The sequence below is a fragment of the Hyposmocoma kahamanoa genome, unplaced genomic scaffold, assembly GCF_003589595.1.
Source record: "Hyposmocoma kahamanoa isolate Upper Pololo Valley unplaced genomic scaffold, ASM358959v1 277, whole genome shotgun sequence".
Taxonomy (NCBI): domain Eukaryota; kingdom Metazoa; phylum Arthropoda; class Insecta; order Lepidoptera; family Cosmopterigidae; genus Hyposmocoma; species Hyposmocoma kahamanoa.
In genome coordinates this window covers 406,651-427,631 of record NW_020653774.1, presented here as the reverse complement: position 1 = coordinate 427,631, position 20,981 = coordinate 406,651, and the positions used below count along the sequence as shown (strand labels likewise).

At 40.2% G+C, this 20,981-nt stretch overlaps 1 protein-coding gene across 1 annotated transcript in view; it reads right to left on the bottom strand.

Moving 5' to 3' along the window:
* The window catches only part of LOC113229118, a 71,944-nt gene that overhangs the window by 36,843 nt on the left and 14,120 nt on the right, over positions 1–20,981 (bottom strand). Inside the window, exons 3-4 of the mRNA XM_026462615.1 lie at positions 14,108–14,398; positions 13,767–13,997 (exon numbers count right to left, since the gene is read on the bottom strand). Of these exons, the coding sequence (XP_026318400.1) occupies positions 13,767–13,997; positions 14,108–14,398 (522 nt within the window). The remainder of the gene's footprint in view (positions 1–13,766; positions 13,998–14,107; positions 14,399–20,981) is intronic.

The following is a 20,981-nucleotide window of genomic DNA, read 5'->3' as shown; positions in this document are numbered from 1 at the left end:
GAATTTGTTCTGAGTGTTTGATTTTTGTATTAATAATTCCGAAAGGTTTATTGGAATTTGCTTGATTTGATATGCAAAGTTTGGGAAATACATTATACACTATTTTTTTGGTATATCTTTATTTTGATAAATAAATGGAGTTTAATGCGTGGTCACTTAATGCCCTATTAATATTTGTTGGGAAGGGGTCTTGGAGTTTGAGCGGTGAGTGAAACATTTCGCAGGATAAAGAATCTGATTATTATCAACAGCTAGAGACGTCTTCGGAAAAACCTTCGATAATTTGTGCAATAAATAAATATATGTTCATTAAAAATTTGCTTATTTAGAAAATAAATTGCATAGCATCACAATGGTCACACGTCATCCAGAGGTGAGCGCAGTGGCGGCGGCGCGACTGGCGGCGCGTTTGATGGGGCGCTAATTGCGTGCTTTCCCGGCGGAAGAGCCGCTATTACCCCATTACGGTGTGGCATCTCCGCGCCCCTCCTGCGCCCCTCCTGCGCCCCGGAGCCGCTCGCGCCCGCGAGAGACGCATAAAAGCCTCATTAGAACCGCACCGCTGTCTCGCAGCACGATAAAATGCGAGAACTACGCGGCGCGCTTCCTGGGTATTACATCTTATGTAATCTTGCATTGATTGGTATTTTATGGACAGGATTTTATACCTACACCTATGCGATTTCCTTATGTGTACCTAACGCGTGAAGCCTGCACGATACGACGAAAAGCGATTTTGTAAGGCTTATATACAGGGTGTAAATTTGAGACGGGGCAGCAAGGCCAGCCACCTTAATCGTTGTAGTTACGGGAAAACGGTTCTAGAAGACTATCCATTAATTTTGAAGATATTTTGATTGGCATTCACAAATTTTGAAAAAATGGTACAGTCAGCAAGATAAAAGGCAATTTTTACAAAACTTTTTTTATGCCTTTCGATCCGGTCTCTGTTAAGGATCAATAGTCTCTATGGGACCAACTGAGGTAAGAGTACTCGAAATGTCGGAAATCGCAAAAAACTTTTTACCATACATTTTGTACCACAGAGACTCTTGATCCTTAATGGAGACCGGAACGAATGGCATAAAAAAAAGTTTTGTAAAAATTGCATTTTATCTTGCTGACCGTACCATTTTTTCGAAATCTGTGAATGCCAATCAAAATATCTTCAAAATTAATGGATAGTCTTCTAGAACCCTTTTCCTGTAACTACAACAATTAAGATGGCTGGCCTTGCTGCCCCGTCTCAAATTTACACCCTGTATAATTAAACTTTAGTAACTGATTGTAATCAAATGCATTACCACTAGCGAGTACAGTAGGTAAAATCTCAAAACGGTTAAATATCCACCGCAGTACACGAGCAGACGCAACGCAATCTCTATTTTATTTATTAGATCGCGATCGCGATCGCGTATCGCCTCGCATCGCGCTCTACTTCTCGCACCCGCGCGGGGGGCATCGAGCACGCATACGCGTGACGTTATCATACTCCTACTACTATTATTTTTTCTGCCGAATGTAATATTGTCTACCTTAACACATCGACGTTAAAGTCGCCTAAATCGTTTGTAGCTGCAAGCGAGCAAGCTGGGACTTATTTGACGTTTGATACCCTAAACTTTTCACCAGTGCAAGAAATTTTGGAAAAGTGGACCGTATTATCTTTGCATTAGAGTTGTAAGGGTGACAGCGGGAAACGTAAATTTTGATAAATATGAAAGATATACATAATAACTGCATAATTTTCTATCCTCGATACCAGACTTTAATTGTGGATCTTGTTTTAAGTGCCGTTATATTATCCGCATGTTTAATTTTTGAAAATGTTTTAAAGTTGTACTAATAACAGATCGAGGTCGTGTAACCTGACGAAGACATTGTGATCGAAAAGCAGGCAATGAATTGTGTGAAAAGTGATGTCACACACTTGCATCCGCGTCGGCGCCTGCGTGGATTAATATCCGAAATTGGTACAGCTTAACTGCCACCCTAGACAGGTACATATTATACATCTCATTTGGCTGGCGACTACGCACTAGCTTTTTATGCAAAACCACAGAGCAATAAGTATACAGAAATTTTAAGCCAGCTTGTCAGCGTAGCGTGGTTATTAACAAATTAGTTTACAGTCGGTTGCTGAACGGGCGTCACCAACAACCAATTTTCCATACTTTCGCTATCTACCTACATTTCAGCTTATTTCAATTATTAAAAAATGTGTTCATTCTAATGGCGTTTAACATTTAACAAAGACTGCACTAAGAATTCTAATTACATTGCATAAATATATTTTGAGAGAAAATAATATGAGAAAAAACAACGAAATTATAGAACCTCTGACCTCAAACAGCAAAATCGTCTCTGTAGGTGAAATGATAACCTAAGTTAATATGTTAATATCCTTTGTTGTAAAGACATTGAAACTTTTAGAACTTCAAAGATACTACCGGATTCCAGTTTGTTAGATGCGATTATTATTATAAACATATGCATACGCTTGATGACACTGGTTTTCATAGTTCCATGGCTGCGTACCTTTTTTACCCGTGAAATAAAAATTATTTATTTTCTATGAGTTAGGAAATGTTCTTTTATCGTGAAACAAATATGGATCGATTTGAAACAATCTCTTTGTCGACTTTATTATCGTATTTAATATAGAAATTAATATGGTCGGCCGCCGCCCGCGCCATGGTGCAGTGCAGTTGCTGTCGCCGACACGTTCTGGGAAAGAAAGAGCCGAGGAAAGTGCCCTACAAACGCGTGCGTCTACGCAGCTGCGAGTATACGCGTTTCTATGCGTTTATAGCCTCCGCAATCTCACTTCGTCAAATGTGTTTCATGTTAAGGAAAAGACAACTGTACATCCGCGACTTTGTCACATTATAATTATCGTGGTCGTGCAGTTTTATTGCCGTTTTCTTTGACATAATTGATAGGATTTAAATTGCGTTGGCATTTTCTGTAAGTTTTTAGCGAATCTAATATCAATATAAAGTCAATACGACATGAGCGTGAATAATCTGCATGAAGATGTTTTTAATTATTTTAGATAATTTAATGTAAGTAAAGCTGCAAAGTACGTTGTAGTAAGATTACTCATAAAGAGCCCATGCGCTGCGTGCACGGTTCGCCGCGCAGCGCGCAGGCAGGAAAATCGCGCAAATCGTCAGATGCAACGCAATTGTTCAGCCCCAACTTCTTCAATGGCAACTGCCTAACATGAATCTGAAAAAACCGCTGGGCGACTCCATTGCGTCGGGAACAAGCCACCAGTAGAGTACTCGCTTAGCACCATTAAATAATCAACAATAAGGTTTTTTTTGTTAATAAACTATAAAAATAACAATGTCTCATTTTTATAGGCATTGACATAAGGAGATTAAAAGACGCAAAATACAGTTACGAATGAACCGCCCGCGCAGGACGCGCCTTTCAAAACGGCCCATTCACTACCTGGATGGCAGTCCGCCGCGCAGGCAGGACACTGCTCACGCACTGTCCTGCGTCTAGCCCGCGTAAGGAGTCTTGCAGGACGCATTGCAGGATTGCAGGATGGCTTGCACGCTGCGACTACATTCATAATCCTGCATTACGCGGCGGACGGCAAGGCGGACTGCAATGCAGGATAATGAATGCCCCCTTTAAGAACTGCTATAAAAATTGTTTCGGTGCAGTTAATTTGTACACTGTGTACCCGATTTAAGATTTGTATTGGTATGGTAAATTTCGACAATTTATATATAATCTAACCCCGAAAATCGCACTTGCTAAATTCTTGTTTATGTTTGTGAAAGTCCAAGTCCGTATCGGTCTAATCGATGATTTGTGTCACCTATATACCTATGTTATGACTGTTCGCTCTTTATCAAATAAAGTTTAAAAAGAATGTACTGATGTATAGTTACACCACAGCGGCCGCACCTGTCTGGGTCCGAGGCGAAGGAACGCGCTCGGAATTCGGCCAGGGATATTGGCGGACACTGCTCGACCCCGCGAGCTTGCGTATTTGGCTATAAAAGTATGGCACGATAACCTTCCAAAATCACAGATATCTCCAAGCTATCCTTTACTTTCATGGTGAAAGGCAAACTGCGCAAGAAACTTTCAATGAGTGGATGTGTCTAAAAATAACTTCACTATTCGTATTACATATTCGCGTTAAATCGTAAAAATAGTTTAGTGATTGTTTAAATTACGTATATTTAGAACAATTTCGGTAAAATGAAGGACGACGGTGATAAGAAAAGTGCGAGTCAAATTTAACAAAGAAAAGTGTTTGTTTGGGGTCAAGGAAATAACTTTTCTGGGACACATTTTTAGTGAGTGTGGGATGATAATAATCGATAAGAATCGAGTTAAAGCCATAATAGCGATGTCTACTCCTTCTGATAAAAAGAAACTGGAAAGGTTTTTGGGAGTCACTAATTACTTGTCCAGGTTTATACCTAGGTACTCGGAGATATCGGCTCCCTTGCCTGAATTACTCGGAAAAGACGTGGAATTTCAATGGTTGTATAACCATGATCAGGCTTTTAAAACATTAACGCACACACTCAACATAGCTCCGCACTAGGGAAACCCTGTGTCGCGTGTGCCATGGACACACACATAGACAACCACAAATTACATCCAAACTCATGAGAGAAATAAATGTAGGCAATACAAATATTTCTCCCGGCCCGGGATTCGAACCTGGGACCTCTGCGTGGCAGTCCGGCATGGTAACAGTTCGGCCACAGAGGCAGTTTAAAAAATAAACTAAAACTAAAAAAACTAAAACTGCTTATGGTAAAAGCAGAAGAGACAGGTGAAGCTTGGCAGCTTGCATTACTTAATTTTAGAAATACTCCGGTCACCGGAGAGCAGTACTCGCCTGCATAGTTATTGATGCGCCGCCGACTAAACACTAGATTATCAGTTTACGTCGAAAATCTTCTATCAACAAACGGTAAAAGACGATAGAGATAAAAGAATAAATAAATACAAATAAAATTACGACAAAGGAACAAGAAATCTAGCAAGTTTGAGTCCAAATGATCCAGTAAAGGTGAGAAGCAAAAATGTGTGGATAAATTCAAAAGTAATCACTAAGGCTAGCGATAATCGCTCGTATTGGGTTGGGCTCGTAATCGGCAACATCTGTTACAATTACCTAAATGTGATAACATGGTGCCGGTGACGGCGCCTTCTGTCAGTAAGCCCTGTAATCATCGTACCGCAATCTTAGACTGGGAACATGTCAGTAGATCGGTTCCCAATCAGCGGCAGGATTGCCGAGCGACGCAGGTTCCAGTCCCGCACAAGTGCAAAATGTAAAAAGAACACGCAGTGGCAGAATTAAGAATCCGCCCATACGTTTAAACATTTTAAAGTAGAATACTTACTTGTTTAAATTCTTATTTATAGAATATGTATAATAGGATAAGCATTAACAGTGAAGTAAACAGTACGCGTAAGTGAACAGTACGCTCAAGATTACGGTCTTAAGTATAACGTCCTGAAAACGCAACTCATGGTTTTTACAGCGGGTAGAGGTCCGGCGAACGTTCCGCCCGTGTTTCTAGATGGAGCGCAAGTGGAGAGGGTGGTTAGGTTCAAATACCTTGGACATGTGCTTGCGGAGAGTCTTGTTGATGATGACGACATAGAACGAGAGCGTAGGGCTCTGGCCGTGCGGTGTAACATGCTCGCACGCAGGTTCGCGCGCTGTAGTGACGATGTCAGAGTGACGTTGTTTAAGGCTTATTGTTTAAGTTTTTACACGTGTCAACTCTGGATCAAATTTACTAAGCGAGCGATGAGAACCATTAGAGTGCAGTATAATGATGCATATCGCATTCTAATGAAACAGCCGAGATACTGCAGTGCATCGAGCATGTTCGCCGAGGCCAGAGTTCCAGATTTTTTCGCCATTATAAGGTCGCGTGTTGCATGTTTTTGGGGCCGCCTCCGCGCGTCTGACAACGGGATCCTTCGTACTCTCTCGGAGCACATGGACAACGGTTTCTACAAATACTGGACCTCCGTGCATCGTAACGAAAATAAAAAGTGACTGCCCTATAAATTCTATAGGTGCTATACTTTGTTTGACATATTTTTAATTTTTATAATTTTTAATTTTTAATTTTTATAATTTTTAATTTTTAAAATTTATAATTTTTAATTTTTAAATAATTTTTATTTTTTATTTTTATTTTTAATTTTTAATTTTAATTCTAATTTATATAATTTTTAATACTATTTATATTTTTGTCGTATGACTTTTATATGGGTGTGCCGTACCTGTCAATAAAGAACTTTATTGTTATTATTATTAAAAAAATGTATTTGAGAGTAGGTAAAGTAATTACTAATTATATTCCTGTTTTGTAAGTTAGTTTAAGGGGGAAGATGTAGTGGGTAGTCTTAAGATAATATATTATAGTGAAGGTGAATTAATAAAAGTCAGTCATTTCTAAGATGTCGTTTGACTCAGACCCCAAAACCACTACAATGCCGGAGTTAGAAGTACTTTCATTTTATTGAATTAAATACATCTACGCAAATTTCCCGTCCACATTTTAATTAGTTACAAAATGTTTTTTACTGATTCAGTATTACTTTATTAACAAATTTTGTTTTTGCCATGAATTCGACTTATATCTGAGTTTTGGGACTAACAAACTTTACACCCTGTATGTATATATATTTTTATTACATATATAAATTATGATTTGGATTTTCTTTATAGACATAGTACATAGAACAAAGAAACAATTTTTTTGAAAAGCAGCAACTCTGTAAAAGATTAATAGGTTGCATTTAATTGCACATCCCAACATCATGTGTATAAGTACAAAATATGCAAATACTCGCTCAGAACACATTAAATGTCGGCCGAGAACAGTCTACCCAAAGCACAGTCGCGCCCTGCTTAATTAATTTACCTGTATTCCCACAGAGATTTTATCTATACTATTGGTAAAAAAAAAGTTATATATTGATAACTGTTTGCAATGAAACACTGTGTGCTAAAGTCGCGCTTGCGCAGGCAAAAGTAAGTACATAATTGCTTATTGTCAATATTAAGCTTCAATCAGTAAGTGAAACGTGTAACATTGCTCGACATATTTTTACAAATGACTTGAACCATTTGTTTTTTTTTTTTAATTTTTGCTTTTTTAACTATCCCTGATACGGGATACAATGGGGAGTTAATTCCTCAAACTATGTGGATTTGTTTATTATATGTGTATATTTTATGTACATAAATGTAGTAATGTAGATTTACCTTATTTCTAGCACTAAACATGTGGACGTAATTTAGTTTTTTTGAAGGTTTTCTGGTTTTTCCGTTAAACTTATGTGGAGAATAAGTCTTGTGAGTTAATATGTACGAAAATGGACGAATACCACAGTAAATTACTTCAAAAAGAAATATTATGTATATACAGGAAGATTTTTTAATCACTATCCAAATTTTTTTTGGGCATTAGGTATCGTTAATAGAACCCATTTCTGAAATAAAATATGTAGGTCATATTTTCACAATAAAATAATTTTCCCGATCCAATAATCAATAAAGCGTGGTAACCATTTCTAGCGTAAATTTCTCTAGTACGCAAGGCGGCAACATCAATCAACACACCTGCGCGCGCGGCGCGGAGACGGGAAGGGCTAGTTGCGGGGGAGGGCGGAGGGGTACCGGGAGCGGCGACAAGTCACGCACAAAGGTCACGCAGTCGCCCGCGCATTTCCGCCCGGCGAAAGCGTGTTATCTCGTGCGAATTGCGATACATAGCGCAGCCCCCGCGATGTACTCAAACCGCGAATATTATGAAATGGTGCGATGTTATTTATTAAGTGGCGAAAGTTTGAACGGAGCTCAAAGACTGTACGAAGCGGAAAGCCTCCCTCGCCTTCGCAACCAAGGTGTAGTGAATCCTTCAATACCGAACCGTGCCACGATTCTCGCTGCCAATCAAAGGCTGTTAGATCATGGCCAGTTCACTTCTCCTTCACATGCACAAGGGCGTGGAAGGCAAAGACTGCCAGTAGAGATCGAGGAAGAAATCTTCGATTTTTTCGAAAGAAACCCTCGTGCAAGTACTCGAGATGCAGCGAGACGCTTCGAGGTCAGCCAGTACGCCGTCTGGAAGCTGCTCAACACCGCAGGGTTGCACCCTTACCACTTCCAAAAGGTGCAAGCATTAAGTGATGCAGATGCTGCGCCCCGCCGAGCCTTCTGCGAGTGGCTAATTGCGCACCCGACGGCCGTTATAATGTGGACCGATGAGGCTTTGTTTACGCGTGTCGGATTATACAATCAGCACAACGAACACTGGTGGTCATTCCGAAACCCACACATGATAAGGGAAACCTATCATCAAGTGCGTTTTAGTGCCAACGTGTGGGCCGGTATCGTAGGCAATAAAGTACTTGGGCCGTATTTTATCGAGGGACGCTTGACCGGTGGCACGTATCTGGATATGTTGCGTACGGTGATCACGGACTTTGTGGACGAGGTGCCCCTCGTGCACCTGCGCGACTTTTATTTCCAACAAGACGGTGCCCCGCCTCACTACGCCGCCGCGGTGCGCGAATACCTCGGCGCTGAGCACGGCGACCGCTGGATCGGCCGCGGAGGCCCCGTCCCGTGGCCAGCGCGCTCACCGGACCTGACTCCATGTGACTTTTTTTTTGTGGGGTGAAATTAAAAGACGTGTGTATGTGGAAGAGGCTCAAAGCCTAGACGCATTAAAACTGCAAATCATACGCGAGTTTGATGAAGTGAAAAGAGACACTGTAGTGCTTAATAAATTGAAAGACAATGTGCAGAAACGTGCTGGACTCTGTTTAGAGAGAAATGGTTTGCATTTTGAACAATTGCTAAAATACACTTAGTTATTTATTTTATTAGGATTTTAATCTTTTTTTTTTTGTTTTATTGTAGGCAAGTTGAATTTCATTGATTTTAATTATTGTACATTCTAAGTTGATTCAAATTTTTTAAATACGCCTTATTGCAAAAGGTGCTGCCTACCTACCTACTTTGTAAAATTGCCTTCTGAGTAATTTAAACCTACCTACTACCTAGCTAATTTAAACGTTAACGAGTAACCTAAACTACCTTATCACTATGAAATTTAGGTAGGTACAATAATGCCTTTTGCGATCTGACGGTCCTAAGCCCGTTAAAGTATGAAGGAAAAATTTGCAACTTATGGATGTTATTATTTGTTATCAATCAAATGGCGGGGCGGGGGGCGGAAGCGCAATGCGCGGTGACCATTTACGTCAGGATTTTTTTTGGATAATTTTGTAATGCCTTATCTCAATATTTTAGTACTGAATGATACTAAAAGAAAAAATACGGATATAATTATTTTCATTGCAGATCATAATATGAAATTTTGGATAGTGTTTAAAAAATCTTCCTGTATAATTGTCATATTTTTACACAAAAATGCGATTAAAATTAACGCTCTATGAGACTGCACTTGGTGTTAACTATACAAATTTAATTGATAAGTGAGCAAAATCAAACGGATAATCGAGCTAGATTCGAGAAAAAGCAATAGCCTGTCAGCAACAGATATAAAAATCGTTGAATGTCATTTATTTTATCCACAACAAGTGACAACCCTCAAACGAGTCGCACTTATTGTGTGTCTTATCGCCGATCACATCTTTCGACCGCTTGAGCTTGCCGCCTGCGCCTGCGATGTTCGGCGCATAATACGTAATGGATTAAACAATTTACGGTTTCTCACTCGATCAGGACCAATGAACTGATGTTATTTACTGGCCTACGTGTTAATAAATAATTACTAGACAATTAGAAAAGCGTCCGCCACGTCCCACTCTCGAGGGGTATATAAATGGTAACACGCATCTCGTTGATGTCTTTTGCTTGCAGGAAAGACGTCGTCGTCCCGCTTTAGGTGCCGTTGCCGCAACCAAAAATAAGACTCGGTGTTTCGTTGCGGTCTACCAAAGTCGTTTAAGAGTCAATATTTTATCACGCGGCTAATATTTATGTGTATAATAAATAATTTATAGGTGTTTAATATATCCGCAGAGTTTTTTTAGTTATCATTTGCCGAGAAATAGCGGAACAAATTAGTAATGGCAAGAGTTTATGGCTGGAATAAGAAGCGGACAGCGGCGAAGATTCGCGACCACGAGAGCGGAACGCGCAAGAACCTAGTCGTCGTCGCACCTGCCTCGCAGCGCCATTGCAGCGTGTGCGATAAATTAAATCTAACCAATATTTTTCGCAAAAATTGCACGAAAGTGCACTCCACAAAGCGTACCATTCCTTTACTGCACCTGGGCAACAATCGGTGAGTACCTGACGCCGATTGGCAAATTCTTTCATTACATTGTATGCCATCGACACCATAAGAATAATTCTTATTTCGATATAAAGATTTTTAGAATTTTAGGTTCTTTATATGTTTGTACTCCCAAATTTTCAATGAAAGTCAATTATTAACAAATACCGGTATACCTAATCCACAGTGACACAGTTCGTGAAAAATTGTATAGAAGTTGCAAATAGAGCGACGCAATGAACCGCAGCCTATTGAACTTTGCCCATTTGACTTCCCAATAGGTGCACTATCATATAAGAGTTGGTACTCGGTATCTTGGTGCGCGGCTCGCGCTTTGTACCGTGACAATCGGAACCATTAATGATTGAAACTGTGAAATTATGTAATACAGAATATGCGTAATGAATGTCACAAGAATAGAGCAAAATGTTATTTTGCAGCATTTTGTGAGTCAGTCGACCACAAAGTGTCACAAACGCAACACGACATAAAATATTCCGCAGAGATTGACTACTTATTCCGCGTGGTTTCAAAATAGCGCAAGGTTTTGACAGGACGAGCGAGAGGTGCGGGGCAGCGGCGCAGCGCAACGCGCGTGTCGTTTACTGATTCGTACATTGACCATTTCATAGTTGCAAATTTTATATGAACATCACGTTTTCAAGTCAAAATAATAAAATTTAAAAGAAAAAAATGTACAGAAAATGTTAAATTTCACGAAAGTGGATTTCACACAATTCACGACTGCCCGAACAACGTAAATTTTAAACTTAATCTGACATGAAGTAGAAAAACAAACGAAATCATCATAAAATGTTAACGAGAGAAACTTTGCGGCGCCGGCAGCGCAGTCAGTGCGCAGTCGCAAGAATTCAGATAAATACGGGGAGGTGCGCGTGTGCACGCGTGTTGAATACGTCTCTATTTTGTTATTTTGTATCAATAACAATGACCCGAATGCTTGAGATCAAAATTCAGTTAGCATAATACGTAAGTAGGATATTGTAAACGCGGTCGAGGTCACTTGACTCGTTGTGAGGTCGTTACTGACCCACCACGGTGGAAAAGGGAAAAGTTGTCGGTGATGCGCCCAAGTGCCGAGAGTCTAACTTGAAAACCTCGGCCAGCGTTCGAGCCACCACCTACTGCATTGTTCCCACAACCAATAGATTCTTAATAGCGCTAATTTGTGTTTTGTAGTGTAGTATCAAAAGTTTCATAACAAATGCTCAACGAGCAAGGCATGCAAGGCGTGTTGGCTATTACAATTATTGCGAATTAAATATATAATATGATTTGGTTTATTGAACGATTTACTCGACGTAATAAAAACATTACTTTTAATTACTTTAACTGCCTCCATGGCCAAACGGTCACCATGCCGGATTGCCACGCAGAGGTCCCAGGTCCGATTCCCGGGCCAGGAGAAATATTTGTATGGCCTACATTTATTTCTCTCGTGAGTTTGGGTGTAATCTGTGGTTGTCTATGTGTGTGCCCATGGCACCCGCGATACAGGGTTTCCCTAGTGAGGGGCTATGTTGAGTGTGTGCGTTATTATTATTAAATCAATTGTACACGATTCCTACCAAACCATATCGATTAATAACAACATTTTTTGTGTTGTCTGTGGTACGACTTACTATTGCTTTGATTGTAAATCGTATGTCTAGGACCTCACGATTCAGGCTTACCTAATGTGAGGACCGTGGTAAACTTGAAATTATAAATATGTTCTGTCAAATAAATTGTTTTTTTTACTTATTTTTTATTTGGAATTTGTAACGGCTAATAAGATAATCACGAAATACAAAAGTTAAGACCTGAATACTGTTTCCTTGATTGTAATAATCTCCTACAGGTTTATGCAGTGATACTTTATGCTTTCACTTGTTCACCCGAAACTACTACGAACACCAAATACATCTGTAGCGTGTAAACTTGTTTGAAACAAATGCGTAATTGTTCTTCCTGCTCGAACCACTCGCTGTCTAACGAGACAGACCAGCCGCTATGCGGAAATGTCTACGACACGACACGCCACGAGATTTCGACGAGTTTGTGGCGTTTTATGGTAATGTCGATCTAATGTAGATTACGAACAATGCTTTTTATTGCACATTTCAAACGACATTCCAACACCAAAAATGAGCTTATTATAAGGTTGCGAGTCATCAACTATATAGATTATTACGACATAATCGATTCAGTATAGAAGACATCAACGAGGTGGGACTTTCTCTAATTTTGCTCCTAGAGAAACGATCGGAAAACCAAATAAATTCACGCGTAAATCGATATTTAAAACGCTAAACTTTACTTCGTACTTACATAAACTACGTTGATGTGTTGATGTCGCAAATGAGGAATGTGTTTTGATTGTAACCGCAGCGGCTGCGGCTGCCGCTGCGGCATTTTGCGCAATTACCTTCGTCTTTATTCGTATGCAATTAAGTTAACGTTACACTTGAATCGAAGATGCGCCGGTTGCACAACTACTTCAGTTACTACGCTGGATGAAAAAGCTCGACGTACATACTTGATTTATTGCAATGTGAGGTCTTGGCCGTACATTATTGATAGATGATATTGATAAAATTGACAACCTAATAAGCAATTCGAGTTGATTGAATGGCGTAATCCAGTGATGTATTTCAAGTGATTAATGTAAAAAGCAATAATATATGAAGATATATCTATATTCTATCTATATGAAAGTCATTTAGCACATACGAAGTACCCTATAAACAATAAACAAAAGACGAACTAAACCTAAACATGGTTCCGACTAACCCAATCGATCGTATAATGTTATTATTAATGCATGGTTTCACAAAGGGGAGTCCGTACGTTGTTGGAATGAGAAAGCGTACAAGCGAGATCAGCGATCAGCATTCAGCACGAAAAGTATTTCGTACCAAGCGATACTAGGCAACTATTTAAATTTATTTCTAGTCGGTAATGCAATTACAGTTTGCGATGACCCGGAGCTTTGCGACCTTCGTACGACGCGAGAGAGGCTGGTGGCTCCCAAAGAGCATGCGGCGGATTGTTGAGTGCTTCAGTAGATTGTTACAGTGACATTATATATAAAAAAAAATTTATGTTTTAAGTTAATATTCTACATATTATACCCTGAAATGCAAGTACATATTGTACACATAAAGTGTTCAAATCACGCTCATCGCGCGTTCGTTGACGACCGCGGTGGCCCCAAATTAACCTAATTTCCTTTAGTTTTCTCGTTTGTAGTGAATATTGCGACGATTGCGAACGAGCGGTGCTCGGTGGTTGACATGGATTTTACTCCTAACATTTTTGCCAACAGAATCTCAGAAAAGCTGTGCGCGAATCTAAACGATTCTTATTGGATTTATAAACTATATGTACACGTGCACACACCTACCCTTGTGCATACACACAGTAGTAGGGAAAATCACTCACCGTGCTCGCGGGATGCGCCGGCAGAAGCATTACCGGCGGCGGCAGCTTTCTCGCCTTTCGCACTCCATTGCCTCTCCTTCCAAGCCCTCCAGTTCCCACGGGCACAACCATCGGCGCCAGCGCTGCGGGAGGTGCTCCCAACGCCCTCACGCCGGCCGCGCCCGCGTGGCCGAGCCACCGCGTCACCAACTTCTCTTTGCTGTTGGCGCTGCCGTATTCTGGTGGCTCCTCCTAAACAAACGAGGAGAAATTGAGGAGGGAACATTAGTAGCATAGGCAACAAAGAGCTTCTTGAAAACCTTCTAATTATTTTGGTCGAGACAAACTAGAAAGACACTGACTTTCTTTTTCTTAGCGCCATCGCCCTGAAGCTTTCCTTCCAAATGTTTACAAAGCTCGTTGCTCTTGAGCCCGTCCGGGTCGTGGTGCGGCTTCTCGTCGACGTGCACTGCGAAGGACTGCAGCGGTCGCGCGTCGAAGGTGTTGTGGTCAAAAGGCTGGCGCGGGCGCAGGCACGCGCAGGCGCGCCGCGCGCATGCGCAAATCGACGCCACACTCGCGATACACTGTGCGCACGCAATTATTAGCAGCCCGATGTTCGTTAGCACTGGCGACCACGCTTCCATTTCATCCTGTGGACAACACCAAAAGCCTTTAGTAAATTTCTTACACGAGGTAAGGAGGTAGGTAGGTCGACAGAGACTCAGGCGGATGTGGATGCCCAAGTAGACACAACATTTGAGCAATAGATATGCAAACCAAAAATAAAGTCAATGTGACTTCTTAATTTGTCACATCACGTCTCCGATAATATCTACACAGCAAAACAAAACAACACAATTATCAACCTTCATTTAAATTTGGTGGGTCAGTGTACTGTTTTGCGGTCAACTATCTCCGTGCACAGCGGTCACCTCGATCGCCCACCGTCCATTCCGTCCGCGGCGTATGAGGCATAACCGTCTACCGTCCGCGGTCCTCCGGCCGACGGCGACGATCATAACGCTAATAGCTAATGAGCGCTCCGCATTTGCTTCTCACAACGGTACTCGCATTTTGTTTTCAATTACGTCTCCACTCGTCCACGCTCGTTTGCTGCCAGCAATGTTCAGCTTGCACACGCGACGAGAAATATCACAACAGGTGGATAGAAAATTATTGATAGCGGCGTTTAGAACACAACAGCGACCAGCTTTTATGTAACTTTGACGTTATTTTGTAGCGTCCCAACTCTTAGTGTTCGCGACAACTGACACATGTTCAGTAAATTTGAGCGGGTAAACAGATTCACTTGCAATTTACATTATATTATGTTCATCAGGTTTTGCTTATAACTTTGTCAGCGTACATGTCTGTTTGTTGTACTCATAGCAACGGAAACGTTATACTGAAATTTCCTGAAATTACTATTCAATTACATGCTGTAGAATTTGCGTGCACACAAATATACAAAGTTATTTTTTTAAATACTAGCAACCTCGCGGGACTCTATTACTGACAACATAAACAACAACTTTTGTTCCATGACTTACTGTTCTTACAAAACATAATAAATTTAACAAAAATAAACTATTTAGTTTTTTTATGCTATCTGACGCATTTTATATCTGTATTTGGTAGTAAGGTAAGTTCAAACGTACAAGCGTCCTCCGCGTCGACTCCCACCCACCCCTGTCTTGCACATAGTTATTACCGTTTAGAGCGTCTAATACCGTTTAAATATATTTTAATTTTGTGTCAAAGTAAAATCGGATGAATTATTAAAGGTCCAGAAGACAGGTTTTTATTTATATGGAGAGCGAATATAATTCTGCGAAATTGTACGTATCTTACAAATAACCCTGTGGAGACCGAAAAAATTCTAAAAACCATTGTATTTCTGTTGCTCTAATTAAATCTTCTCGTGTTCACTGTTTTAAAAACACGTGTGGTTATATTTAGGCTGAATACAGAATGAGAGTTGTACAGATAGCAGAGAGTGTGCCATGCTCGGTACTAAACTTATAAACCGAGGTCCGTATTCTGCAGTCCGAAAACGATAGAGATGAAGATCGTTGCAAAGCTAAAATGGAGCTGCGCATTGTATATCGCAAGGCACGACCACAGATGGAGTGAAACGGCTACTGAATGGTGGTCAAGAAGCAGTTTTTTTTTTTTTTTTTGTTCATATTTTCAAGTAACGGGACGAACAATAGGTCAGGTGGCAGTACTTCTCTGGATGATGATGGAAATGAACAAACAATATCGTTAAAGCCGGGCCATAGAGATAGCGCAAGACCGTGGTGGAAAGCGCAAACTAGGCCTATACCCGCCATACCCAGCTGCTACTGCGTACAGTAGTTCACTCGCTGGTGAAGATAAAGATAACCGATGCTGGTTCAGTATTCCACAATAATTATATTTTGTATATTTCTGTCATTGAGACAATTTTCGTCAAATAAGTAATCTTATTTGACGAAAATTGTCTCAAAATTGTGCCCATTCCCAATTATCAACGTGTGATTTGACTCGACAGGCACCCTACATGCTGCATGCAACGATTCACCATCTTTCCTCTAGTCTTTTACTAATGAATTTGATTGACTACTTCCATTGTAAACTCTTGGACATTTCATGTTGCGTGCGGTGTTTAATTAAGGACATTGGAAGCCACCAAAATGTAAAGCAATCGCCGGATGCCATTGTTGGTGCGCTCCACTCGTCGGCCAAGGCCGGAACCAATAAGACCAGCACAACGAAGAGACAATCTCGTGATGTGAGGTTACATCGATCCTCCACTCCGGGTTCTACACTTCCGAAAGTACTAACTCTTCATAAATAATATTGAGAACATCTTTACGTAGATATAAAAGTTAAAGTAGAGCCCGTTAACCGCGAGCAAGACTCACGCAACCAGGGTCCTCGTACTCGGGACCAAATTGTTATGTGATATGCAATGACTTTTTTTATAGTACTAAGTGACGGAACGAACAAGTCATGCGCCTGGTGGTAAACGTCACGCCTGTACATTGCACCCCATGAGCGGTGCTGCAACTGTTCTGCAGTGCCGCTCATAGTGATGCGAGCGTCACTGCTTGGAGGCAGGAATTGGTAAGGTGGCCGTACTTCCCTGGACGAACTCTTTCACGAGGAGCTGTACTGCTACTAAAGACACGTACATAGTCAATTTTTTTAATCATTATCCCTATAATACATGCAACACAACACCTTTCATCAGTATAATAATAGTTTTAAATTCTTTAATGGTATTTTAGCCCTTAGCTATGCTTTTTATCTTAGATCTACCGAATATTATAGAGTTCATTCAATCAGCGTAGGTATAAACTATATATTTTTTAAAGTTTCCCTTGTGTTTTACTGGCCACTTAAAATTTGTAATAATTGCCGGTAAGTACAAATAATCGCAGAGGCAAGAGGCGGCAGATTCTGAACTGTCTATTCGGTGGGGTCAAGGCTCTCCATCAAGCAAGTTTTAATACTTATCATAAAACACGAACGATGGTCGTCCGCTCGGCACACAAACAGCTGTGCATTACGTACTATCACAGGAAAAACCTAGGATTGCCCCTTGGCTTCCGGTCAAAGCGTGAATTCATTTTTAACTTCTGACTTTGACTTTTTACTAAATCGTTCAGTCGAACCTCGAAACGCTCCAAAAAAATTATTTTCGAACATACTAATCATTAATATGCATATAATCACAAATATCCCAAGATATTTGTATTAGTCTAGAAATAAAAATAAAACCATTACCTTGAATATCTCGAGTATCAAACGAAATACAATAGCTGGACAATTTCTGTACACTGAAAATATTTTGAAAAAACCTTTTTAAGCAAAAATACAGTTTCAGTAAAAAATTGGGTCGCGGGCCAGACAAATAAACAATATTTTTAGTAGCATAAAACTGACTTTTCTTTTCACGTATTTACGACATCACGATGTCCGAACACTTTTTCTGGGATTCGGATTGACCTCAATGCATAAGCCGTCTAATGTTGGAGTAGAGGATTTGAGAACGCGAAAATTTGTATCTTCGTCTTTTTACTTATTGACGGTGCTCTTTTGATATTTCACCAGCATCAAGTTTACTTTTATAGGTTTCTGCAGGTTCTTCTACATGTCAACGAGTATTGTGAGGGTACTTTGTTCTTGGTGTGCCAAATAAGATGCTTCCGAATTATAAGTAATCGTATGCTATTGCTGGTTATATAATCACAAAGATCCGAAGATCAAAGCTAATATTCCCCCGTTTCACATTAGTCAAGTAACTGATTTTGAAGTTAAGAAGAACATCCTTGCCATCTCGTCGAATGCCATTGGATTTGACAGCATAAGTCGTAACATGATCATCCCTCTCATTGATATCCTTACTCCAGTCATAACCAACCTCTGTCTCAATTGGTATTTTTCCTAGGGCGTGGAAAAATGCCCAAATTATTCCTCTTCCATAAAAAAATAAAGCCCTTCTTCCTTTTCCGAATATCGCCCGATATCAATTCTTCCTTTTCTCTCCAAAGTCGTTGAAAAGTTAGTCCATCACCAACTCACTCTTTTCCTTGCCCGTCGCAACCTTTTGTCGCAACCTCATCAATACCATCACCTCTTCGCTCACCTCTTCATACCATCTCTATGCAAATGATCTTGAAATTTATTTACGCTAAATGACTTGCCCAATGGCATTAGTAATACTAACAGAGATCTTGAGGGGATTCTCGCTTGAAGTCATGCGTTTGGTCTCAGAGTGAATCCTATCAAAAACCAGAGTATAATTATTGGCAGCCCTCGGTTCATATCGCGCATCGATCATGGGTCATTGCCTTCCATCTTATTCGATGGTATTCAATTCCCGATACGGGACACCGTTAGGAACCTTGGGGTTACTTTTGATAAGACCTTAACTTGGAAACCTCAGGTCACAGGTTAGTAGGAGGATGTTTGGTGCTTACATGTCCCTTCGACGTCTGGGGAATTTTTTACCCATTCCGACTAAAATTAGTCTGGCACAGTCGCTCCTTCTGCCTATTCTAGACTATGTTATCCAAACTTGTCTGAGGGTCTACTCAATAAGCTGGAGCGGTTGCAGAACCTATGCATTAGATTCATTTTTGGGTTGCGTTAATTTGACCATGTTTCAGACTTTCGATCCAAACTTGGATGGTTACCCATTCGTAGTCGTAGGGACTTTCGCATTTTATCCCTTCTATTCTCTTTAATCCCAAGCTCTCCTCCCTACCTCAAAGATTGTTTCGTGTGTCATAGCACTACACTCAGTCGCATCTAACGCTCTTCTCTTACTCTTTCTTTAAACTGTCCTGTCCACTCTTCTAACTTTTATTCTAACTCCTTCAAGGTTAGGTTAGCATCAAACTGTGGAATTCCCGCCTTAATTGATCAGACGCACTTAGTCTGTTGATTCTTTCAAAACTTTACTCAAAGCTCATTATCTTGTATGTAGGTAATTATATGTAGGTATATACATTAGTATATAACATAGATATAGAAAAAGGGGAGATTTGGTATGGGGGCGTGGTACGTGTCGCCTCGATAATATCATAATATATATATTATGATCAAAATGATAATATCGAGGTGACACGCCTTCAAACATCGCCACAGTGACATGGTGATCGTTGTACACACAAGATCTCTCGTAAAACGTGAAAATGCCCAGTTGTAGTGATACACCTTGTAAAAATTGGAGAGAAAACAAAAATTTTAAAACCAGTGAGAAAACATTCCACCGGCTATTTGCATTTTTAGTTACTATTTCTATTATAATTCAATGTTTTCTTTTTGTCTCCATAGAAATTTCTAGACTCAAATATAGTGATGTTCATTTACGACGACTGATGTTTATCGACAACACATTTTTACTGAAACGTTTGAATTTCTTATACGATTTTTGTAATTAAATTCCCTAAAATATCGAAGAGAAAACTGGCCCAAGCCTAGTGGCCGCCATTAAGAAAATAATTTATTTTAATATATTAATTTAGTAATACACCAGTACCAGTGTAAGTATAGTAAGAAAAATTGAATATTTTTTTTAATATTAAATTCCACATGGCCACATCTCTCGTTGAGTAGCGTCAGTTTAAGGTTAATAAGGTTAACAACTCACGGAGCGGTTTCCATCCGCGCCCGCCAGTTCTGCTAGACAGCGATTTTATTTCAATACTCACGACCCTGCAAGTTTGTGCGGGCAAGTAGCCGCCGCGGTTGCGGGCACGAAACCGTTGCGGTTGCGGGCACGAAACCGTTGCGGTTGCGGAACGGACCGCGAAGTTAGTGGGAGTTAACCGCAAGTCGCGCGGTTACTAGAGAACTCACCCTGCGTGCGCCTGCACCACATTGCGCCTGAACCAACCACCAAAGTGCGCGGGCGACGAAGGCCGCCAAGCGCGCAAGTGATCGCGTCCTGCGCGGTTCTACTAGCACCCCGCCGCAGCAGCCGAGAGCAACCGACACCACTACAGGCGCAAAACGCGCCGTGAAATGTGCTACTATTTTTACATACTTAACTGTTACATTCAACAGAAGTTGAAGACTCATTCTTAGTGTAACGAAAAATGAGTTTCAGCGCCATCTTACGTGTAATAGTTAGCTATTATATACTAGTAGCACTCTTACTAAAACGCCACCTATTGTGAATGGCTGAACCAGGATGAAAAAAATACTGAAATATTGAAATATAACTCTTATTCAAATGGTTGTAAGTTTAATTTTGTTAAATTTTAAAATTGTGTTACGTAGTTTTCACGTTTCAAGCCCTACCCAATCAAAATCTTTAAGTTATGGTAGTAGATAATAGAGCGTAATGTTTGAATTGCACACAAGCTAAAAGTGGCGACATCGGCACCCGATCTTACATAGCGTCATTACGTATCTCCCCTTTTTTTCTGTATCTATGTATATACCATGTACATACCTACATACAAGTGTGTAGGTATATAATTTATTATTATTATTTTATTATTAATATTATTCTTTAGTTATTTATTTAGTATTTTTATTATTACCATTGTCTTCTTCATTTGTATATGTGCAATATGTGTATTCTGTTGCGCCCCCAAATAATTTTATCTTACTGTTTTTCCTGTAACCTATAATTTTTACTTTTTGTTGTATTGTTATTATGTATTTGTCCGTGTGCAATAAAGAATATTTGTATTGTATTGTATTGTATTGTATTGTATTGTATTGTATTGTATT